Source organism: Caloenas nicobarica, chromosome 17 (genome assembly GCF_036013445.1).
Source record: "Caloenas nicobarica isolate bCalNic1 chromosome 17, bCalNic1.hap1, whole genome shotgun sequence".
NCBI lineage: Eukaryota > Metazoa > Chordata > Aves > Columbiformes > Columbidae > Caloenas > Caloenas nicobarica.
The window spans coordinates 4416870-4441599 of record NC_088261.1 but is presented as its reverse complement, the minus strand read 5'-3'; the positions used below and the strand labels follow the sequence as shown (position 1 = coordinate 4441599).

At 47.2% G+C, this 24730-nt stretch overlaps 1 protein-coding gene across 2 annotated transcripts; it reads right to left on the bottom strand.

The window, feature by feature from the left end:
* Positions 1-1691: 1691 nt before the first annotated feature.
* Positions 1692-17119, bottom strand: NUFIP2 (nuclear FMR1 interacting protein 2). Of its 2 annotated transcripts, XM_065647468.1 has the most exons (5): positions 16861-17119; positions 12187-13896; positions 4563-4595; positions 4141-4195; positions 1692-3831 (listed from the first exon to the last, which is right to left on the bottom strand). In XM_065647468.1, exons 1-4 carry the CDS (start codon positions 17039-17041, stop codon positions 4143-4145), a joined length of 1977 nt encoding a protein of 658 aa, XP_065503540.1. In that variant the 5' UTR covers positions 17042-17119; the 3' UTR covers positions 1692-3831; positions 4141-4142. The 2 variants fall into 2 exon arrangements, with proteins under 2 accessions (XP_065503540.1, XP_065503539.1); XM_065647467.1 differs by having other exon boundaries at positions 1694-4195.
* Between the last annotated feature and the right edge of the window lie 7611 nt (positions 17120-24730).

Here is a 24730-nt window from a genome sequence, read left to right as displayed (position 1 = left end):
TGGCACACTCACAACCTAACGGGTATTGGGTGTTCTCTACATTTCAAAGAAGTTCACAGCGGCTACAAAAGGCAAGCAGTAGGATCTACAGTTCAGAAAGGGCGGCGGTTTGAAGCGGGTCAGCGACAGAAACCACGGCCTGGAGCTAAACCCGCTTCGTCAAAGAGACGAGAGATTTCTAACATCGAAAAGAGGTTTCACGGACAACTGAGGTGGGTTTGAATCAAACCCAAACTCCAAGCAAACCTTGAAAGCCATGGCGGTGCCAACCCACCAGACAGGCGGAGCAGAAATGAGCAGAGAGGCTGAAGGTCCCCAAAGCACCGTCACCAGGAGCAGCTTTCAAACCATCTCTTGGAGCGGACAAATCACTCCCTGCCGCACCAAGAAGGCAGATCCTGTGCTGGATCTGGCTGGGGGCTCCCAGGCCAGTTTCTGCTGCACGAGACCCTGTAAAAAGAGACGGGACAGGACCCGCAGGCAGAGGAGCGATGGGGAAGGAGCAGAGGAGCAAGAACAGCCCCTGCCCGCGCAGGAATCCTCCCTCCAACAGCCAGGAAACTGGAGAAACGGCATCATCAGACCCACAGCGGGAACAGAAACGGGAGAGAAGCCTTAACCTGAATTAGTATCTTCATAGCTAATAAAAAAATAGGTCATGATCCCACCCTTAGTGCCACTTTCCGATACTACACATACTTTAAGGGTTGGGGTTTTTTTGTTGTTTACAATTTACTGTACTCAGTGTAACGAAGACAATGGCACAAATAAAGGCGCGCTGGCTCTCCTTGGGCGAGGAAGATGCTGGCGGAGGCCCCGGAGCTCCTCGCCCCCCCGCACGCACCCGGGGGCGCAGACCCGGGCGAGGGGGCGGCTGCACCCCCTCCCGGGCTCTATTTGGTTTATGCTACAGTACTAATACTCCGAGTCAAACGAAAACAAAACATGAGACTTATCAGTAACACCTTAGCATTACTTAAATGTGCTAAATTAGTCACAGCTCAATTTCAGGGCTTTTTTTTTCCGTTTTTTTTTTTTTTTTTAATAAGTTTACACAAAAATAATCAGAAAACAGATTAAATCTGAAGATATTTTTAATAAGTGCTCGGTAAAGAATTGTGTGAGGACTTCAGGACTGCAGGCAGCGACAGGGCGAGTTACACAAGGAAGTTTCTTCCGCGGTCCTGCCTGGCTCCAGGCAACACTCTACCCCAAAAACACCCAGCAAGCCGGGGCTACAGGAGCTCAGAGGGAGGATTTCCTAACCGCACACAGCATGGACAGACAGACAGACACCTGAAGAGAGAAGATGGTCAGAAATAGAGCAGAGAGGGTGTTTCTGGATGGGGACCAGGCGCGGCGAGAAAAAGCAGCAGGGACGAACACGGGGGACAAACCAACCCCACCCAGCACTCGGAACTGTGGTTTGGTTTATTTTTTTGTCTTTTTTTTTTTTTTTTTTTCTCTCCCAGCACTTCTTTTGCTATTTAGCAGACAGACAGGACTAGGCCAAGATGAGCATCTGCAAATATTCAGCAAGACTGGGATCCTCCTAAAGGCGCAGAGTCCGGCTCAAGCCACGTTATTGCTGTTCAGCTTCTGCATCGCGCCAGCCCTGAGCGCGGACCTGGGGACGGGACAGCGCAGACCCCAGGGAAGCAAAACAGGGTTTGGTTTTCTTTTTTTTTTTTTTTTCTTTTTTTTTTTTTTTTTTTGTCTTTTTCTTTTAATGGAACCCAGACCTTAAGGCGACAAGTGACTACACAAGGCAAATAAATACACAGCAGAGCCTTAAAGCCAGTAAAACAAACTGGGAACTTTGCTATTAGCCTTCCGCTTTGGGAAAATAATAATAATAATAATAAAAAAGAACATTTCTTCCACCTTAATCTTCCCAGTCCCACCATGCAGTTTGTTCAACACTTTAAAGCTCAGGAACGTCCCAGCTCTTCAGCAGCAGAGCCGGAGGCGATTCCGACTTTTGGCAAAGCGGTTGAGAGACTCGACAGAATTAAAAAAATAGGAACGTTGGAGGACTGGATGCCGGGCACACCTGTAAACATGTTATACATCTGAAAGTGAACACGCACCTGTAACGGTGGTACAGTTTAGAGGTGAAACAGAACTATTTGCAACTGGCCAACCACACATTTCCGAACCTGGACTGATACAACACATGATTACTATATAGTATTACACTACAGTATTATACTATATAGTATTTTATACATAAAATGGAGTTAGTTTTAAAAGTTTGACTATGGATTACCTAAGCAGGGCAGAAAGCTAGCCATCTTACAAAAGGTACAGAATGAAGTTTCATTGTCCCACCATGAACCTAAGTGTCTCGTTCAGGAACAGTCTTATTAAAACAATTAAAAAAATGCATGCTACATACTCCTAGTTAACAAAAAAAAAAGGAAAAAAAAGTGGATATATCTAAGCACAAGGGGTAGGCAAGAGTTTTGGGCCTATCTGTTTCCTGTAATGCCCCCGTAGGGTCCAGTTTAATTTAGGACACATCAACTGCCCACATATATATTAACCAGTATTCAGCCACAAACGCCCACGATGAGCACTGGGATGTGGAGCTTTGGGCGGGTCAAAAAACCCATTTTTGCTTCATTCACCCATTGCTCTTGCGCTGGACCCTGTGAATTTTCAACCTTTTCAAAAACCCAGAAAAACTACCCGACCCCAGGACGATTTGGATGCGCGACACAAGCGGCAATGGGACAGAGGGGCGGACACCGCCGGAGCCGCAGGCTGCTCAGCCTTCTCTACCGCTGCTAGGAAGCTCTTCCTTTCCTTGGGACATATATATATTTTTTAAAATTATTATTTTCATTCCTAAGTCCTCCATTTTTTGTAATAAAATATATTTTTATTAAGAGATCATTAGAAGCAGAGCCCAGAAATACACAGACTGCATTAAAATATAAAAGAGCGTTTCCAATGGGCAGGTGCAGGAAGCCCAGCCATTGGCGTTCTACAGACAAATTGAAAAGGATTCAAATTCCCTTTTTTTTTTTTCCTTTTTTTGATTTTTTTTTTTTTAAAGAGAAAAGAAAGAATTCAAGAAGGGTGAAAGTTAGCAGAACTCAATTCTTCTTCAGTTTTCCAATGAAAATGGGAAAAAAAATCCAGCACATTTAGTGTTAGGAGACAGACAGCAAATATGAAGCACCTACAGTTGAAAGCAGATTATTTTTTTTTTTTTGCTCCCAGTAGTACAATGGCATTAAACTGTGGGAACAGTGGGTTTTTTTGTTGGATTTTTTTTCCATATTAAATGCCTAAACAGATTGCTTATTTTTGCATGTTATCTTTTAAAATGAAATAACACTTCGGTTGCAATAGTCCAACGTGTAACCGGAGCCAGGTCAACTGTGTGACTTCACCATGAATCCTAGAACTGCAATATTACCATCTTTCCCCCAGAAGAATGATGCTTTAAGACAATATCCCAGCATAGGATTGGCTGCTTTAATCCTGGCAAAACATGCGGATTATAATTCTCTGGAAAATAAAACAAAGAAACTCTGCAAACTTCAAGGTGTTTCTCCAGCATTCAATGGAAAAACAAAACAGAAAAAAAATAAACCCCAAAGAAACACACAAAGAGGGAGGTGGAAGGGGAGATGGAGGATGGTGAATCATCCTGATTTCCCTGTGATTAGTGTGTCACTACAGTCACAGAACAAGAAACAGAGACCTTGTCAAGTGGAAATGCCTCTCCAGTGGGTTGCTGTTGCCCATGTAGACGACAGCAGGAACTTTAGAACCGGGCTTGTAAATTGAGTCTGTGCTCGTTAATCACTTGCATTCACTCTTTAAACAAAAAGAAAACAAAACAAAAAAAACAAACCAACAACAACAAAAAAAATCTATTCGGTACCGGAGATTAAATAATCATGTGTGTAGTCTCGTTGAAATAAATTTTTGATTCCTTAAGAAGTCTAATTACTTTCAGTTGCCATTTTTAAATAACTATATATATATTTGTATATATTATCCTGTGATTCTAGGTATGGTTCCTCTGCTGCACTGAAGATTTAGAAGGAGCATAAAAGCCTTTTGTCCCCCACGAACAGCACAAATGCTGCAGACAGGCTAGAACAGGCAGTCTCGTCTTGCTACCTTCATTGATCCGGGCGATCCATGGCTTCATCGTAAATGATTATCCTTTTGGGATCTGCAAAGAAAGCAAAATCCTAAGTCTTCAACAAGCGACTTTCCGGACCTGTGGCTGCAGATATTCAGAAGAGATCTGCAAAGTACTTGGCCATTAATAAGCGTTTCCTTAGGACCCCCAATACACAATGGGAAGAAGTCATTTAATCTAATCTGACACTTTTTATTGCTCTTTTAGAGACTCTGCTTCTCTCTGAACCCCCAACCATTGTGGTAAAGCTTCCCATCCTGACCTAGTGATCCAAAACACAGATCGACCTGGTGCCAGCAGGCACCGAAGAACTAAACTCAGGCATCTCTGGACACCGAGACAACCCATCCCAACGAACAGAGCAATGTGGTTTATTTATTCTTTCCAATATCCTTACCTTGCTTCTGCAAATTCCAAACCGATTCCATTTCTGTGGAGGGAAAACAAGAAGACCATTGTTATTACGCAGATTTACGCTGCCATTAGAGGCAACTCCAAACATATTTTAATTTTCTGAGCGCGGCATGACACCGCTGCAGTTGTGCCGATGCTTTCAGACAAACCCAGCCCCATCCACCCCCAGCCCAGCCCACAGGATTGCACAAATTTGACGCGAACGATCCAGCAATAAAAGGCAGAGAAACGGCTGTAACACGGTCTTAAGGGTCAGATGGCCAAACCCAGCATCAGAAATGTCACCACCGTTCTCCACTCCTACAAATCACAACCTCAACTTCAGCCTTCACTATTCCAACACCGCTTCCCACGTTACAGCCTCGACAAGTAGCCCGGAGATATGATTTTTAGGAGTTGGTGCTTAGTGCGTGTGAAATCAGACCCGCTGGACAAAGCGAGTTTCTCACGGTTCACAGCGTGCGCACCACGCAGAGACGGCTCTGCAAACATCGCCACGAAACTGCTGCCAACACAGCGCCCGAAAACAAGGTGCGATGCTTGAGACACCGGCTGCAGCTCCTTCCCCAGTTGGCCTCTACAACACACTCGGGGGCTGGACACAAACAAACCCTCCCCAGTTCTTGCTGAAAGAGCAGATGCTTCTGTTTACCTAAGAAATAACAGCAAAGTTAAATGTTCTTCTTGTTCACGTGAACAAACAGAAGGCTCTTTCCTTTAAAAAGTCCCCAAAATAAAGTCGCATCTTTAGAGACCTATTCAAAATAACTACATTTAGGCACTATCAAGTTGGAATTTTGCGAGCTAGAATATTTGTAAGACACAAAGTGTACCCTGCGTCCAAATTTAAAAGAAAATATTATAGAAGAGGAGCATTTGGTAGGAACACAACCTGCAAGAACAATCTTTCCCTCCTGCCAGAAAGGAGGGTGACAAGACCTCGGTAGGGGCTAAGAACAGAGAACGGCAATGAATTATTAAGCTAGACAGTATGTGCAGTAAAGCACAAAACAAGGCAATAAGTAAACTAACCCTCATGGGAAAGGAAGAAGAAAAAACCCTACAAAACCCGTGGCCTCAGCACGATGTGTGCCAAGTGTCACCTCCATCAATCGCTTGGATGTTCGCATCCCTTCTCCAACCCTTCATCTGGCCGTTGTCCGCTACAACCTCAAGCTCCCCGGGGCAGGAAATTGCACACAAATAAATACAGCCAGCCCTCTCTGCACAATTAAGTCTTTTGTAGGAAGGCCCTGACAAAATTTTACGAGGTCTGTTTATTTTTGCACCACGATAATAACAGCAATATTTTGCACTTTCATTGGGGAACCCCAAGTGCTTTGGGAATAGTAACCAGCCTCTGACACCCCCAGGAACATAAGCAACCTGGCAAGGGAATAACTCCCTCATCCCACAGATGCAGATTCCCCAGAAGTAAAGCGAACCAGCTACTAAAATTACCTCCAGCAGAGCTAGTTTTCCATTCAGTGAAGGCAGATGCATCATTTCCTAACTGCTAAAGAACATCACTTACTTTAACAGCCATTCCCAAAGGCAGGAGACAAAAATACTCTCAAGATGTTGGTTCGTCCACATCAGAGCATCAAATATAAGGCAGAGGTTGAAGCTTTGCCCACTACTGTATCTCCATGCAAAAGAACACGCTTTCTTTTGTGCTGCCACATCCTCCTAACTTCACTGGGCACCCCAAGGATGTGAACTGCTTATATTAAGATGTGTCTGACAATAGGACAGCGAGATACTATCAAAAAAATAACAAAAGCTTTAAGTTGCCAAATTCAGTTGGCATCAGCCAACTGGCTGCAAAACTGTTATTGAAGATAATCTGCTGTCAGAAGAGCAAGTACAAGGTCTCCCCTCCACCTGGCCAGCAGCACATGGATACAGGACAGCAGGGTTAAGCACATTTACCAACTGAAACGACAGAGTGGGGAGAAAAAAAAAAAATCTTAGGCTAACTGCAACACAGAACTAGCTTCAATCTTAAGATGCCATTCTATGATTTGTTTTACTTGGTAATACCTTAGAGTGAGTTTTCCTCCCACTTCTGCATTGGTTACAGGCTGTGGTCACCTACAATGGTCCCGAGAGGCTGTGACAAGTAGCAGTGGCTGGATAGACCGAGAGACCGACCTGGCAGCTCAGCAGAACCACCGCGGCATAAGCCCCAGCTCCAAACCAAGGCAGCAAGCACATGGACGCAGGGTGGAGGAAAAGGCAGCCCCCACAAGATGGTCATGTTAGAGGCCCCCAACCTTCTTCCTTGGGTTCAAGGAGCTCTTTTCTTGAGCCCACTTTCCCTGGATGAAGCTTCCAGGGCAAGTTGGGGCAAGGACTCTCAGCATCGCTCGTTCCTGCATGGGAAACGGGGTGTCCTCACCACAACTCTGAGCCCACCTCTCATACACCGACCCAAACCCCGACACTGCGGCTTCCCAAAGCGGGAGGTCAAGACCTGACCAACAGACAGGGGTCACCGTTCCCAAAACGGGACGCGTGGCCGGGAAATGGCCCAATTCCTTCTCAGCAGACTCCAACCCAGCTGGAGAAAACGCCATCAACAAACTCTTGCACAATCCGGCATCGACGCCAGCCCTGCTGCGAGCCAGGGGCAGAACTAGGTCACCTCCTGTGCCCCATCCAACCTCATGTTTTCCAGGATTTTTTTACAATTAGCCAACCTCTCCACAGCCCTCCGGTTCACTGAGAAATCGCCTGGGTTAGACAGCCCCAGCCACATCCACCTAACAAGCTCCAGGGGGAAAAAACCCACTTTTTCTGGGGACTAGCAGCAAAACAAAGGGTCGGTGGAAGAAGGCTTTGATGTCAGGAACAGACCAAGGCACGCTCTGCTGAATTGTGGTGAGATTCCTCATAGGTCAATAAACTTTATAGGACTGGTACATAACCTTGGAGGGGAAAGGCGGCTTTCCGTGATAACTTGTTAAGACAGGTACTTTTACGCACATTTTCCTTGCTAGGGAGGCTGCCTCTGCGAACAGAAGTGTCTGCATAATGCCATGGGATTAGTTCTTTGTGCTTATAAATCTAACATACAAACTGACAATGGTCCCTAAAATGAAGAGCTAAAAAAACTAACAAAGAGGGACCATCCTCAATCTGATTTTTCTTCTTTCTATCTGCAGGACATAACAATTAAGTGAGGAGATTGCCCCAGAAACAAAGCAAAGATTAAAAATTCAATGCTGTGGAGATTCATCTCTGTATCGAATACACTGTACTCATCCTGACAACTGGAAAAGGCAGAGACTTGAGGGATAATTAAATCAGCTTTTGCCCCACAGCTCAGGCCCCACAAGACCATAAGCAGACTGAGATCTAACCCCTTCCCACCAAGGGGGATGGGAACCCAAGGCCTTTTTTTTTTTCCTGATGTAAAGGATGAAAATTGCTGAATTCACAGCTCTGCTATTTCTTCTGACCCAGTTCACCATTCCAGCAAACGCCACTCCTGGCTGGCCCACGCTGCCTTGCTCTATTTTCCATCCTGCTCTTCTGCTTCTTCATGCGAGCAGAGACGCTGGCGCAACCGAGATGCTGAGAAGGAACAAAGCAGCACAGGCAGAAACCTGGGGGCCAAGACCCAAGAGGGAAACACTGAATTTTCCTCTCCTCCACCTATGTGGTCTTTGCCCCTGTGCAGGTGAACTGGAGACCTCAAGTATCTGCTTTTTAGCTAAGGACAAGCAAAATAGCGAGTTTCCCAGCACAAGGTTTGCCATACAGAGCCTGGAAGGTTGCAACTGTTTAAACATGACGAAATTCTGCAAAGCATTGACAATCATTCCAATATGAAATATTTAATCCAGCTGTCTTTAAAAGGAGGATTAAAGCAGTTAGAAGATACTGATTTTAATAGAAGTGAAGCTGAGATACACCCCAGCCTCCTCTTCTGAAGGACTGAAAAAAAAATCTGCGAGGACCAGGTTTACCTCCAAAAGATGAAGATTTTGGCAATGCTACACCAAGGCGGGAGCTCAGTTCTAACCTAGATCAGGACAATGGCCTTAAGTGAAAGCATCACTCCTTCCTGGTCCTTCCAGTCCCTCATACAAAGCTACTGTCCCTGTCTCTAACCAGATAAACAGCCCACCAGTGCTCACCTAAATTAGATCTACCTTGCTAAATCAGCTGTGTCACCAGGGAGTGTTTCAAGGCAGCATTACAAACGCTGAGCGGCACGGGCTGTCAATGAAGGCAGCCGCGTTGAAGGATCGTGTTTTACAGTCAAGCAGGTCAGATGATCATGGGAGTCTTCCTGCCCTTTAAAGACAAAAAACAAAAGCACGGCACAGGGGCACAGAGGAAACCAGCACAAAAAGCATCCAAGAGAAGGACAGGAGGGTGCATCATCAGCCTTGCCGGCGTGTTCCCAGTGCCCCAACTTCTGGGGAAAAAACACAAAAATGAGCACGGCTTCCCTGACCAGGACCTCGCTCTGCTCTGCAGCCACCCAGCCGCACACGGGCTTTAAACGGGGTCACTGTGCCAGAACAGCCCACCCTGCGCGTTCCCTCCCCTGTCCGTCCTTCCCAGGGAAGCTGTGAAGCAATTACCATCTATAATGCCCCGTGCAGTCACTGGGCAAACCGTGCCCAGGAAAGCCTGGTTTCCTGGAACAAAACGCCTGAGCAAGCTGGAGGGCTTCCCATGGGCTGTTTACAGTCCAAGATGAGGATCCACACGACCTGATCACTGCTATAGACACCAGCAGCACAAACGAGGGCAGACAGACAGGTCGAAGCACCGCAACCGCTCGTGCTGGAGCCCGTTCCTCGCTGCAACAGCCAGAGCTCTGACTCTGCACCACGGGCAGCTTGCACTGGTGGGACCCCACCAGAGCTCCGCGCTCCCCCTGTCCTTGCCCTGCAATCGCTTTTCTGTGTGTCCATAACCCCAGAGGCAGGGCAGATTTGGAGATCAAACGACTGAGATTTTGCTCAAAAGCAAACAGATCAATGCAAAGAGGGAGAAGTTCACTCTCCTCTCAAAATCAAAACCAAACAACGTGAGGATCCAGCTGCCCAGGACACCCTAACACTGGCTCAGGGAAACCCTTTCACTCTCCTAAACAGGGAGGAGTGGAAGGAGCTTGTGAAAAATAAAGCGAGTGAAATAATTCCTTTCCTATTGCAGAGGAACTGGTTGGTTAGGAGCAGGACCTCAGGAAAACAGCCCAATATAAACGGAGAGAGTGATGTGGGAATTAACCGCTGCTCTGCTGTCCTGCAAACACATCCTGGCAGCTCCGTTTTTCAAATGTTTTGCAGTACATGGTGCCACAGGAGCTCACCCGCAGGATCACGGCCGTGAAGAGGGGACTGTTTTCCACCTGCATGGGGCAGAGCTTTTCAAATCTAAACACGTGGTTTTCAGACAGAAGCAGTGACAGAAATTGAAAAAAATGCTGCTCCTCCCAATACCCCTTTAACCCAACTCACCCCAAAGGACTTGAACACACACAGAAATGCAACACACAACATCATCACAGAAGACTTACTAGGCTAGCCTAATCTCCTGCTTTGTAAACCAGCAATAGAACCTGAAGACTAAGTAGGAGAAAAGCAGGCTCAAGCTGTTTGGAGCAGCCCTATCACTGCATTAATGACACCACTGATTAGCAACATTTATCATCTTTCACCCCTAAGTAACATCTTGAAGTTGGTACAAACACAGTTTGAAAAATAAAATAAATGGGCATAGAGCAGTGATGGGGCAGGAACCAGTTTCCCCATGGCGTCACAAGGGTGCTTGCTCGGGATGCTCATAGCAAGAGCATTCACACGCAGAACCGTGAAAAGAGCAGAAAACATTATTTTTTAAAGAGTGCTTTAGGTGTCCATTCTTGCCATCAAGTGTAATTAACTCCTGTGTGTAGGAGAACTAAACTCAGCCAGACTTTGAAGTTAACACCTCGTTAAGAGGACATGGGAAGGGAGTGTTCTTTATTTTCCTGTTGTTACTATTGTTTTACTGGGGTCTTTCACACAGCCAGTGCGAACTGATGAGTCCTGCTGCGGCTGTGCAGAGCTGCTTTGCTACAAGGAAGTTCAGGCTGACAAAAACAGAGACAGATTTTAGTGTTAGAAAAATTTGCAAACTGTTAAGAAGAGGACTGCCCAGGACTTCTACACCATGCTCTAGTGCCTGGTACCCCCATTTTCTGATGAGAAACTGGGATTTAGGCTGCAGGCAGACACAAGAAATGAGAACGGAAAGCTTGCTTTAATACTGGAATAGACTGAGCAGAGTGTAGAGGATGAAGACCCAGATAAAATCAACTGAGGAGCACTCTTCTCAAGAATCCTAGAGCTTAAAATGTTAACATCTTGAGAGCGTGATAACCTGGAAAAATATTTGGAGTGATTATTTTTAAATGACCGGGCTTACTATTATTAAAGGAAAGCATCTAAGATTCTGTATGCTATACAAAGACTTTGTGAACAGGTAACTTAAGAACTTGGCAGTGGGTCAAAACACACCAAATTTGCCAATGGCACCAAAATCCCAACCACTCTGCAGACAAGACGTTACCCACATATGTATGCGGAGGAGTAAACAAAAAATGGATGATCACCTTTTTCCCTTCAGGGAGAGAGAAGGGGGTGAATGAAAAAGGAACTGCCCCTGTGTTTATCAGGGACAGGGAAGAAACACGGTGACAAAAGGGAACATGCAGCTGGGCTCCCACTAATACCAAGCCAGGACCAACAGCCAAGACCTGCCACAAAACTTCTGGGGCTGAGGCTAAAGCAGAAAGCAAGACATCCCACAGGCTTCCCTTTCCTTGTTCCCAGTTTAAAGCATCTGTATCATGTTTGAGTCATTTTAGTCTTAAAAAAAAAAAAAACAAACCAAACCACAAACAGGAAAAAAAAGAGCTGGGTTACAAAGGGCTCCATGAAAGCAATAAAATCATCTGAAAGATGTGGCCTACAAAGACAACAAGAGAATTCAATCTGCAGCTTGCAGTAGAATTGATAAGCAAAGATTTGCCTTGCTGTTGGCAAGGGAAAAGTGGGTATGTGGGGTTTGCTTAAAAAAAATAAATCACACCATGTAAAGCCACAGGAATAATTTTTTTCTTCCTTTAAAGCCGTGATTTCATGGCCTGATCTGCCCAGGGGAGAAACTGCAACACTTTGGAGGTAGAGGTGTGAGTACAGACTATGATGCCTTTTCAGTGACAGAATTTCACCTGGGAAAGCTGGGACACAGCAGGTGAACCTACACACTTAACTCCTTCCGTGCTGAGAGGCTTAGGAGGACCTGCTCATTCCATAGGAATTAAAATGTAAGAGACACCAGCTAAGTATCACCCCATCAACATCCCTCAGTTTGTCCACAGGAATGGGGAAACAAATACCTCTTAACATTAATTAAACAACCATTTGAATAACTTTCCCAAACCGTTATTGCCGTATTGAGAGATATATAAGCAAAAAGCTCATTTTTAAACCAACCAGAGTTGCTGTAAGGAACACATCATGTTAGAAGATTGCACTTAAAAAAAATAAAAGAAAAAAGATAAGAGAACACCCTTAGGCAGCAAGTTAAGCCATTACCTTTAGTGTGATATAGAATAGCAGCCCTCAGGTCAAAAGAACCCCAGCTATCTTTCCTTTCTAGGCCTCTCTGGTACCTCTGTTCTTTGGCGGAGGCTAGCAAATTGTTCGTAGGAGAGGCCAGAGGATTCTCCATTTCATAGTCTTTTGAAAGAAACACTAAAGCACCTTGGCTACCGGTGTCTGCCTTTTGTAGGTCACCTGTGTGATGCGACTCCAAAGCTAAGACACCACCCTCAACAGCAGTCCCAGGCTTAAGAATAGCACTAAGAATTTGAGGGCTAGTCCGTTTATCCAGCTCGTAAGCCTTGGGAAACACAGGTTGTTCAGTTCCTGAGGGAATGATTTCAGCACACTGTGAAACCAAAGTGCCAGGATATTCCCCTTGAAATGTCACTTCCATTAACTGATTATCCGCAGATTTCCCCACAACAGTTTCGGGGCCAGCGCTGGGCTCATTTATGAAAGACAAGCCCCACTGATTCTGGAAGATGTCTCCCAGATTCTGCTGATTCGTCTGTGATGGGAAATCGACTTGCGCTGCACCCAGAAGCAGAGTTTGCATATTTGAAGGGTAGATAAAAAGGCTAGATTTCTTTTGTTCGAGAGCTGTTGAAGTTGTACTCATGTCCTGGGGTCCTGACTCGGAGGAGGTTGATGGTAGGGTACTAGCAGCAGATGCAAGCAGTGGCTGGGTCCCTGGGGAATAGACGTTTCCATCGGTCCCTGCGAGAATTGGCCCGTTGGAGAAGCTGGCAGAAGTAACAGATTTCATAGCAGACATGGGGACTTGGGACAGTCGACTTGATGTTTGGGCCTGAGTTTCCCCGGCGGATGATGAAGACGACGAAGACGACGTGGATGGGGTTTGCGCTGCTTTGTTGAGGTTTTCTTTAACTTTACTTGCATAACTTATTTTGGGAACAATTTTAGCACTGCTATTGTCTACTGGAAAAACTGGAGGCGGTTTAAATAAGGTCCATGAGTCCTCTTTAGACGTAGCCGACGATGCGTGCTTTCCTTTGGGCCGGTCATCAAACTTCTTGCTGCTAATCCCAGGTTTGGCATCAGAGTTCTTTCGCTGCACATCCCCAAGCCCAGGCTTTCCCCGGCCTGCTCCACCAGCCCCAGCCTCATATTTCCAAACGGGTTTAGTATTTTCAATTCGGTTCCCCTTTTGTTCACTATAATCGGGCTTGAAACTCTCAAGTTCCTGTTTTAAGGTCGGTGCGCTGACCTCCTGTTGCATTATTTTGTCCTGTACTAGATTCAAGTTCTCACAACCCTTGGCACTGTTGCGCCTGCCTTTCCGTTTTTTAGGCGTAGTATATCCACTCTCAGAGCCGCTACCATCATTATCGGCCCCTTTGCCTACGTAGCCATTCGTGATATAGCTAGAATTATTGGTTACCACGCCGTTTGGAATAGACACTCCCTCTGGCTTGTCTGAGGACTGGCTTTCTCTGTGTTTGTTTTCGTAGGACTTCTCATTCTTTTTGTCCATGCTATTTTTCTGAATGAAGTTCTTGGGTTTTATTCCAGCTTTACCCAAAGCGCTGGCCTTCACAGTCTGCTTTGGGGTCGCCGTAGTGTCTACGAGCTGCTGGCTGCCATTGGGTACCCTGGATCCTGGGGTGGCGGTTTCATCAGAGCACAGGCCCTTTAATGACACTTCTCTTTCTCCTGCGTTACCATTTAGCTCTCCGTAGCCTAGAAGAAAGCCAAAACCAACAAAAGGCAAGAATTACAATGTGAAATGTTAAACTTCTGATTGCAGAAAACTGTAATCAGCCCCAAACATATCCAGTTTCCTGAAGCAGACATCTTAAAATAGGAAAATATCTCATCTCTGATGTACAAAAGCAAATGCTTATTTGCTGGAAATCGTGACAAGAAGGGTTAAGCAGAAAGTACCGGCAGCTACTGACTCTCACATACAACAGGGTGATGTACAAATAACAAAACATAGCTAAAGAATATACAGATACTATGCAAAGAAAATATCCTGTACAAAAGATCACGGTCAAGCTGGAGAGCTATTTCATCAGCTACTATTTCCAAGTCATACAGAGGAAAAAAAATTAATTCCCAGGATGCTTCGAGACAGAGGGATCCGCTGCCTTTGCTGCAAGATTTGTTGAGGTTCAGAATCCATGCTGTGAACAAGGGCCTACTGCCATCATCTCCATCAGCTCACAAGCCTGCAACACCAGCAGCCTCCTGCTCACCCTCCTCCCAAGCGCCTCTAATAAAGGGAAAGAGAAAAAAAACCCCACAAAGGCAAGTTTTCCAAAAGGACACATGCAGGTCCAGTTGGAAGTTGCACCTCCTCACTTCATTTCAAAATAGCAACCAACACCTCCCCACGTGTGCTCTTTAGCTGTGGAAAGGTGCTAAAACTGGGAAGAAATGGATCCCTGCAAGCACTGTTCGGCACCGCTGGCAGCTGGCCTCCTGCCCACCCAGAAACTCCGGCGTTTCAGAGCCCTGGGAGACCCGAGCGGTACCGCACTTGCTGATGGCTCCAGCTTATCAAATCCCAAGATCATGCTGTATTCTCAGCTTTCCTTTTTGCTTCTCGAGTCCATTTCTAGGCCTTACAGTTCTAAAGGGGATCTTGAGAGCGCAATTCAAGCGCAACTCCAGCGGAGCTGGAAGCCCAGGACAGTCCAGACTGAACCAACTCACCTTCCTCAACCTTTTTTTTAAATCTCTGGCCAGAGACCTATTGCTTTTGAGGACCTCAGCTACAACACCCCAAGAAAAGCTTTGAAGCCCCGCTGAGCACGTTGTACCCAACTCAACAAACAGAGCCCAGCAGTGGCTGGAGCAGAGGGGCTCCCTCCTCCTGGAAAAGCACCGTCCTCGCTCCCCAGACTCACCCCATCTCCCGCAGCCACTGACCCCCCTAAGGCTCCATCTGCAGCCAGGGTGCCACAAAGTCAGCACAGCCCACGGAGTCCCCCCAAAAAGGAGAGCGGGCAAAACTCCAGCTCGGAAAAGGAATGGTTTTGTTGTTGCCGATGTTATTGAAATTAACTGCTATACTAAAAATCATTGTTATCCTCACATCCTGGAGAGTCAGATGTCTGGCAGATGTAACTGCTCAAGTTCTCTGGAAGTCAGGAACACAAGAATCCTTGTAGGAATCTTTACAGAAATTCCGCGACTGAGTTTGCCGAGAGGGATCAAAAAGGATTTTACTGCACACAAGTATCTGTAACCACCACAATTGCCGCTGTAACTTTCAACTATGCTGTTAAGAATATTAACCATAAATACTTAATCCCAGAGAAAACCGATAGGATGGAATTCTCAGCTGAGTCAAGGACAAAAAAATCAAGTATTTTAGAAGAGCACGCAGAGGAAACCTCCTCAAGAGCAACGTGTTATAGCTGACCTTGTATGACTCAAGACTTCTGACACCACTTGTTAATGAAACAAAACAGAGCGGTCATAAGACCACTGCAGATGAGGAGTGTAAGAATAAAATGAAGAACAAAATCCATTTCAGTAAGTCAGTGTGTCAGCAGTTTCTAGTTCCAATTTTCAAGTATTCACAACTCAGCTGCCTGAGTTTTCTCCAAACCAACATTTGGCACAGCTGGCTCTGGCGTGGACACACAAGAGCCACGACCAAAATTTAGGGTGGGGGGGGGAAAAAGTCAAAACAAACAGGTGAAAAGCATTCGGCAACCTCACAAATCGTTTCATAGCCGGAGAGGGAGGGGTGTCAGAGTAAGTGCATATTAAAAACCCGGGCACCCTGCAAACAGTGAAATGACTAGTCAACTTATTTTTGCCCAGTAACTTATTTTAGCGTGTGTCTGACGAGGTCCCTCCCGCTGCAGCGGCTGCACAGGGGGCACCGTGCCCGGCTCCGGACACCCCCAGCCCCACCGCCCTTCCCACCTCCCGCCCGGTTATGTAAGGGAAAAATTTCAGGAAAAAAAAAAAAAAATATATATATATATACACGCGGCGTTCTGTCTGTTCTAGTAATCACGCACTTGCTGTGAACCCACACAAGCCCCCGAAAGGACATTTTGGTCAGACACACAGCCGCCCCACCCGCCCCAGGAATAACGCGGGGGCTCCGAGCCCGCTCGGAGCAGCCCCCCCGCACCCCCCAGCCGGGGCTGCCCGGCCACCGCCTCTGCGGCGCTCCCGCCCGGGGGCGGCTCGGCACGGCCCCTCCGGCCGGCCCGGGGCGCGGCCGCGTCCCCTGCGCCCCGCCGGTGGCCGGGGGGGGATGCAGCCGAAGGCCCCCGGGCTGGGCCCGGCCAGGCCGCGCCGTCTCCCCGCCGCCGGGCCCCTCCGCCTTATCTGAGTCATTGATTTTTACGCTCATCAATTTTTAACCAGCGCCTCACCCCCTCGCCACCCTCCCGGCTCGGCGCGGCCCGGGTTGGGGGGCAGCGGCCCCCGGGGCGGCGCGGCCCGGCCCCACGTGCCCGGCGGGCGGCGGCGGCACCGGCCGGGCCCCGCGGCTCCCGCAGCCGCGCCGGCCCCAACATGGCGGACAGGAAGCGGCCCCAGCGCGGCGGAGAAGCTTCCAGCCGGGCCGGGGGAGGAGGAGACGGAGCAGCAGCAGCAGCAGGAGGAGGAGGAGGAAGGCCCCACCGCCGCCCCGCGAAGGTCACAGGCCCCGGCCCGCCACCCGCCCGCCCCGACCTGCTCTCCGCTTCGGCGTCTCCTGGTGCTGCGGGCCGCCGTGCTTGTGCTCGTGTCGGAGCGGCGGCTTGGGCTGGGCTCGGCCGTCGGGCGGCGGCAGGTAGGCGCTCTGCGAGTGGTGGTGGTGGTGGCCGTAGTAGTAGTAATGGTGGTGATGGTGGTGGTGGGGCTGCTCCTCCATGGGGGGCGGCTGAGCGGGGCCGGGCCGGGCTGGGCGCTCGCTGCTGGGCCGTGCGGCTCCGGCGCTGGGACGCGGCTGGCGCGGGGAAGGCGGCGGACTGGCAGCGCCCGCCCTGCAATCAGCGAGCGGCGCCGCCGCGACCGCCCCCCGCCCCGCCCGGCGGAAAAGGAAGCGCCGGCGGAGGGGAGAGGAGAGGCGGCGGGGGGAGACCTGGCCCGGCCGTGGCGGCGTGTCCCGGGCGGAGCCCGCCCGGCCGACCCCCCGCTCCCTCCCCGGGGGCAGCGGCAGGTGAGGCCGCGCTGCCGCTACACGGGGCGCCTCCCCCCCCGCAAACACGGCCGAGGCGGGAGAAGGGGCCACGCTGAGGCCGCCTCCTTCCCCTGCCCTCGCCGCTGAGTCAGGCCCCGGAGCCTGGCGAGCGGCCCCGCGGCTCCGCTTCCACAGAAGCGGGGCGTTTCGTAACCCGGCGCCGGAGAGGAGCGGAGTGCGGCCCAGTCGGGCTTCGCTGCGGGGGCACCCGGGAGGAGGGCGGCTCGGGGCGCAGCGAAGCCTCCTTTTACCGTAACCGAGCGGATAAACCGCGCCCCGCTGCAAGCCGGCGGCTGCAGCAGGCAGGGGCTGTTGCGGTAGTGCCAGGGCCACGTTGGAAGGGATTTGGTCAGGGACGTGAAGCAGGAAAACCGTAACCTGCCGGGTTTCCAGCTGCAGTCATGGAGAACCCGGGAGCGGCAGCAGCGCCCGCGGAAAGGCGCTGGGTTGAGCTGCGGAGCTCCCGCCGGAGCCCCCGCTCCGCTCCCGGGCTGTCCCCGCCGGAGCCCCCGCCCCGCTCTCGGGCTGTCCCCGCTCCGCTCCCGGGCTGTCCCCGCCGGAGCCCCCGCTCCGCTCCCGGGCTGTCCCCGCTCCGCTCCCGGGCTGTCCCCGCCCCGCTCTCGGGCTGTCCCCGCAGCCCGCCCGGCAGCAGCGCAGCCCGGACCGACCCCGCCGCCCTTCCCAACCTCGGCCGAGCACAGTGTATATTCAGTACCAGCTCTGGAGTGGGGGAAAAAGGTTCCAACAAGTGCTTCTGGGAGAAGCATTGGAGATTTTGACTGATGCTTGGCAAAAAGTCACAGCCAGGTTGTTGAAAAGTCAGATTGGAAGAGGGGAAGACAACTTGAAACTTGACAAACCATTTCAAACCTCTGGTAATCCCCACTGGAGCACGTTCCAAGGGGTGTCTGGCAGCTAAATGATCTGAACTCCTGCCGCTGCTCTGGGCAGGCTCCACCGTGGGAGGAAGAGGCCAGTGAGACTTTCCGCTCAAATTGCCACTTTGGCCAACAGCTCCTAGTTCCCTCCTCAACACTCCGGCAGAGCCCAAACAGACGCAGGGATTCTCCACAGACACCCAGGCAGCACCAAGACAAAAGGGGTTTGATTTTAATACAGAGCAGCGAGGAACCAAGGCAGGAGTTAATTAGGAGGGTAAGAAAAGGGCAGAGAGAGATGGGGAGACCCAAGAGTAACGCATATAAGCTGGAGTCAGAGGCAGAGTCCTACTCCAAGTTACTCACTGCTCTGGTGCGATTAACTACCTCCAAATACTCAGTGTGCACTGCAGCAAACAGGGAGGAAAAGTGACAAAAGAAAAATGTGATCATGTAATTAAAGACTTAATGTGCACAAAAAGAATAAACAGGCTGCATAGACAATCTTAAAACTAGTATTTCCTTGCTTCTCGGGCCTTGCACTTGCAGCTTTAATGCCCATCTGTATTTTTTTTGTATTTTAATAAAGTAAATAAGGTGCATCCAGAAAGCCCTGTCAGACTTTGGCTCTGTTCTGCTGGGCACTGTACAAAAGAGATTTTACAGTTCCCAAGTTTTACTTCAGCAAACAGTTTAAAGTCTATGCCTCAAGCACAGCTTCCCACTTCCCCCTCCTCTTTAATACGTAGGAGGTAAAACTTTTCCTACCAGAAATCCAACTTCTACAATAATATAGAGATTTTTTTTTTTTTTTTTTGAGATTTGAGGTGCTGGAATCATCATGAGTTCTGTGCCAAACTAGCCCCACAGTTTACATTTCTTTCAGCACCATGCAAAGCAATTTAAAATGCAGCGAAACCATTTAGGCAAGCAACTGTGAACTTTGGGCTTTACCTGTGTTCTCAGGAATAACAGTCCTTTCAAATGCTGACTCATAGAGTGACCTCACATTGCTTAGGAGACAAGTCTTAAAATGAGGAGTCAGGCTTTAATCACAGTTGACATTTTATTGGTGGCTTGGAAGAATTTATTTTTAATATAAGGAATTAGCTTGAAGACATACACTTCAAAAGACTCTGAGGAAAGTAAACAATTATGGACAAATCAGCTCTGCAGACATGTATACCAGAAATCTAAATACAGAGGGCAGTGGGTTGCCTCTTCGTGAAAGACTATTTTGCTGCAAAGAGGCATGTTGTCAGTATTACATTATCTAAAGATTGTAAAAACAGTTAAAAAAAAAAAAAATCCAAAATAATCCAGCCTGGGGGCCATCACCTTCATTAACACCTCGAGCAAAGGAAGCACAGGCACCCACACCACAGGGTGACCAACTGCAGACACACCTACAAGGGGGGGGGTCTCTCCTTTAGAGTGCAGAGATGTGTTGTAAAGCTACTACAAGTTCCAGGGTGCAGTGCTGCATGTGGCCTGGTGTCTCCTACCTGCCACGCTGGGACACATGGTCTCCAGACACTCTGCGTCATATTAATGCCATCATTAGCACAATGTTGCACTGGTTACACTGCATATTAATATTCAGCAGTTGTTTGGGATGCATTCTCTGGAGCTGCGGAGAAGGGAAACCAGAGACTTTCATGCCTCCTCATCTGCAGTTCTCCTTCCCCCTGCTCTCTGGGTTTGGCAAGCCAGCAGGGTCTCAAGCAAGGAAAGGGGTAATTTTCCTTGGAATTCCACACCCAGTGCCAAGTATTCCCACATCCAGGGACAAAATTTGGTACAGCCAACATAACTTCTAACTCGGTAATTTATTCAAAGCTTTATTTTACAAAGCTTTGAAGTAGATGGCTTTTCGGAGAACCTGCCATTTAAAGCTGCAAAATGAAGACAGCAAGGAACGAATCAACTGCTACAGAAATCATGAGAAAGTTTTCCTGGAGAGTCTGACCCGAGATGAGTTTTGAATTCATGTGAAAATGCAATTAAACTGAGAAGCTATTCCAGTGATTTTTCTAAGAACAAATAATTTCCTTTCAAAGCCAGTCCACTTTTAGACACTACATTTAATTTCCATTAAGTGTTTTCAGGTAAGTTAAAACTGAAATTATAAAATTAATCCGTGAAAAGAAAAATGCGAGCATTGTAATTTTTCTTCTGTCTGTGTCCTGCTTTAAGACTCAAAATTGGGAAACACCAAAATTACCATATTTATAGATATTGAGAAGGGCTCTTATACAAAAAGAATGTGTGGCGTTTATTTACCTATTTTTTCCACAATGTTTTCACTTCTAGCAAGAGTTCAGACTTGCAAAATGCTCTATGTTCCAGTACATCTAACCTAACAAAGCACTCAAACAGGTGTTTAGTTCCAGGTACGTTTATAACCACACTACTCAAAACCTTTCTACATTTGGCCCCTGAAAGCTAACGTATTTCAGTACAATGCAGTTATGATTTACCAGTTGATATTCAAATGTTGGAGGAAGACTCAGGTCTCAGAAGCAGTTTAGTCGGGATGGATAATGTGGGTGACAATGTTCCTTGGAGCCTTCGGTGCGACCAGGGTCGGCTGTCCTCACGGTACCAGCCGTCACAATTCTGCTCAGGTGAGGCACAGCCTCTCCCTCACTCCATTTTTGTACTCTGCTGTGTACATTATTTACAACTACAAAGCCAGCCTCTGTAAAGACTTCTCTCTAGAGATAGCTTGATAGTAGACTTTGGGTTAGAGGTCTTAAAAAGCAGAAAAAAAACCCCCACCAAACCACCCCTAACTGAATTGCAGGAATGGATACTGTGAACACTCATCTTTCCTATCTCTAACAATTTAAGCATTTTCATCTAATAGCACATGCTGAATTTAGAATTTTTTTTTTCTTCTAAAAATTTAACTTCCAAGAGCCATAAGCACACTACATTAATCCTTCATTCACTCTCCAGAAAATTAAGGCAGCCCAGCACCGAAAATAACCATAGGGCATAGTTTTGTGAGGCAGCAAACCTGATGTAAGAGCCAGCGGCTCCCACAGGGGAAGGTCGGCTCTCCCTCTGCCCTGCCCTTGCAGCAGCACTGGTGCTTCTCTGAGCCTGTTTGAGAAATTAAACTAAAAGGCAGCTCTTCAAATGGAAACATGCACGTTCTTATTCTGGTTAAGCTTCCTGAACTGTTTGGGGAGCCAGACAAACTTGGGAGTTGCCTTCCACAGCCAGGCCAGCTGCAGGGACGACCCCTTCTGGGAACTGGGCAGTGGGGACACAGCTGGGGTTGCAGCCACTTAAGCCATCTAATTTTATTTTGCTCATATTTGTGAGTCAATCCCCTCGAGTGCCTGAAGAGGGATGGTGTGACCACCCTTCAAAGTGTTTTGAGCAAGCTGTAACAGAATGGCTCTGACCAGCAGGACCTCCTTCTGGTGGCTACATCATTGTTTAATAGGACGAGATCTGAGGAACGACCCCGTTGTAAACACATTGAAGTGTTCACACAGGCATGAGTAACATCTGCTGCCCATATCTGCATGAAAAATTGTTTACTAGAGTACAGTCATATAAACTGAAAGCAGCTTCTTGGACACATATAAAAAGCAGCACAGGAGGCAAGCTAGCAGGTCGGCCTCAGCCAAGTGTCTCATCATTGCTCGTCTGGGATTTTACGGAATCCTGGCTCTGGCCTTTCAGGCGGTTCTGGATCTCCTTCTGCTCCCCAGGATCATCACAGAGACCACGGAGGAACCCGCACAAACACCTTCCAAGGTGCTCTTGCAAAAAGTGCCCTGCTGTCAATGTTAGGACCTGACTCACGGGCAGGCCAGCCCGGCTGCCATGAGGGACTGTGTCAGTCACTGCGGGCAGTAGACTTTGACCTCTGGAAGACAAACGAGAAAAAGCTCAATCCACAAATCCCAAGCACTTTTTATCTTGTTATACAACACAACAGTCACAAGGTCTGCTAGTCACATTTCATTCTCACTGCATTTGGATACAAAACATATTATTTTGAAACGGATTTTTAAATTATTATTATTTTTAAAACATGCACTGGTTATGTCTGCATCTGGCACATGAGGACTTCAAATACTTGTGTTTGGACTCACGGTTTCTAACCTAACAATGCCTGGCTTTGGCAGAATTGAATCTGGAAGGGTTATTATTTGAGTTATTACAAAGATTGCCATTTCATTATGTGACACAGGGCAATAACAGTTGACTACAAGATCAAGGATTGAGAAGAACCCTTGTCTGAAAGAAAATTAAAAAGACCGGAAACATTCACGCCTGAGGGAGTGAAGGTATTACAGAATGCATAGCCTAGAGATAGCAGTTTGAGAACCTTTGTTCACCTTATCTCAAAACATGGGAACACAAGAATGTGAAGGGGGGGAAAAAAAAAAAAGTTAAATTAAAAGATAAGCAACCACTGTTTAATGCTTTGCATAAAATATATATGGAATTCACTGACATGCAACATTGTGAAGAGCAAGATATTGTTAGTATTCTCAAAGGATGGGCACGATTCAGCTAAAAATAAATATTGAACATCTAAAAGAGAGGTTTTAGAAGGATTATTATCAATTATTCTTCAGGGCACAAGTGAGCTTCTACCTCTTAGGACTTAAGAGGAGATTTCTGCGAGGTATCCAGTACTTGCAGAGCTCAAATAGAAGTGGGGGGGCAAATTTACTCATGATAAAACCACCTACACCAAAGAACTCATGAACTGAATATAAACTAGACAGCTGATGGCTCTGGCTGGACAGGGAGGAAAACACAAGGCACCAGCGACCTTTAACGACTGGCAAGGCAAGCAAGGGTCACTGTGCAGCAGATGCCTGTCAGTATCTAGATTCCACAAGAACATTCTTGCATCCTCAACTTAGTGGATCTTTGTGCCAATTTAGAAAATTCAGATGTTTTAGTAACTAAAAGTGACAGCCCTGCAGAAGTCAAAGGTAACTCTCACCTCATCTTTAGCCCTGCTTCCTTATCTTGGAATCTGGTCTATGGTGCCACTCTTGTTCTCCCACAGTTTCCTTTATTTCACTGCTTACCTGCTCCTAAGGACTGAATTACAGGACAAAGGATATTCGCAGCAAAGGGTTTGTGGAACAGCTATTCTGGCACAGCTCCCCAGGTGGAGATACAGCTCATATAGGCAAAAGAACTCACTAAAGCATCTCCTTAAAAGGCAAACTACACCGTCAGAATAAATCATCTCTACATCTTTGCTTTTTGCATGCCATCACTGCTGCGGGGTTAAGTCTGGGATTTTTACATTCCAACCTGCATAACTATTCTGGCAAGTCTAGTAGTTCCTTGACCAGGAAGACAAGATGCACCAAGAAAATAAACAAGAAAAAAAGAGGAGCTTGGTTTGTTTTCTTGTACATATTGAAAGAGAAGAATGAATGAATAAGCCATGGGCACTGGCTCTGTTAACAATGGGAAGGGGACTGTGGCCAGAAGTCACCTCTGGGTTGTAAAACAGCAGCTGAATAGCAGTTCACAGCAACCCTTACTAAAGTGTTTATATACTACATGTATGGAACAAGAATATTATATGTCCTAATGAAGCTATAGTGAAAAATAAGTAAAATCTAAAGACATAACATAAACAACTCATCTAGAGTTGATCCAGAATTCTAGATAGAAGACTCCCACTTGACTGGAAAGTAGCCTAGGAATTCATGCACCAAGTCCAATTAATAATATTCGTTCTTCATTATAATCTTTGCACTGCAGTAGACCTCATGTTGACCCTAGGAAAGGATATGAGTCAATCCTTGACTAACTGGCTCTGATTCACTAAGGAAGCAACATATATAAAATCACTCGAGATAAAAAAATGCTAAGGTTTGCCTCACTGATAATTTACCTAATGGCTGCTAAGACTGAAGTAATAAGAGTGAGATGAGAGAGAACAGCACTACATTGCTATGGAAACTAGAATTTTCAAAATACCTTTGCAGAACTGAGGTTGCAGATCTAAAATAATCCATGCTGTTTTCGATGTCACCTCCCTTTTGCCACGAGATCCATCCAGGTTGACCAGCCAGGCAGAGGCAAAAAGCTTGCATGTGGTCACATAAGACATCCTGTGGCTCATGTTGCTTATTTCAGTGCAGGTACAGGCCATGAACAGAAACCTCAGTGTCTGGTCTGTTACCTGTACAATTTTGGGAGCCTTCCTGCCATGCAGCCGGTCTGGCCAGGCCAATGCAAAATTAATCCATAACCACTTGAAGGGTGAAGTGTTACCTTTATCCCACTGTACTGATAATCCCAAATATTTGTGGAGTCTTTTTTTTTTTTAAAAAAAAAAAAAAAAATCGAGTGAATTAAGACAACACAATATATAAAGGTTTGTGAAGTTCTGATTCTCTTACACTAGGAAACTCCTTACGCTGCAAATGTCTCCACTGCAGTTACTGTTCAGGGTATCCAGTCCTTTGCTCCCTGTTAGTGCTGTTTTGGAAAGACATTT

What these genes read in the sequence shown, in the direction of transcription:
- NUFIP2 (XM_065647468.1), bottom strand. Translation starts at nt 17,041, where the DNA reads ATGGAGGAGCAGCCCCACCACCACCATCACCACCATTACTACTACTAC. An exon ending in GACGCCGAAGCGGAGAGCAG is followed by an intron (nt 13,897 to 16,860) that starts GTCGGGGCGGGC and finishes GCTTTCTTCTAG; the next exon opens with GCTACGGAGAGCTAAATGGT. An exon ending in TATTCTATATCACACTAAAG is followed by an intron (nt 4,596 to 12,186) that starts GTAATGGCTTAA and finishes TTCCCTCCACAG; the next exon opens with AAATGGAATCGGTTTGGAAT.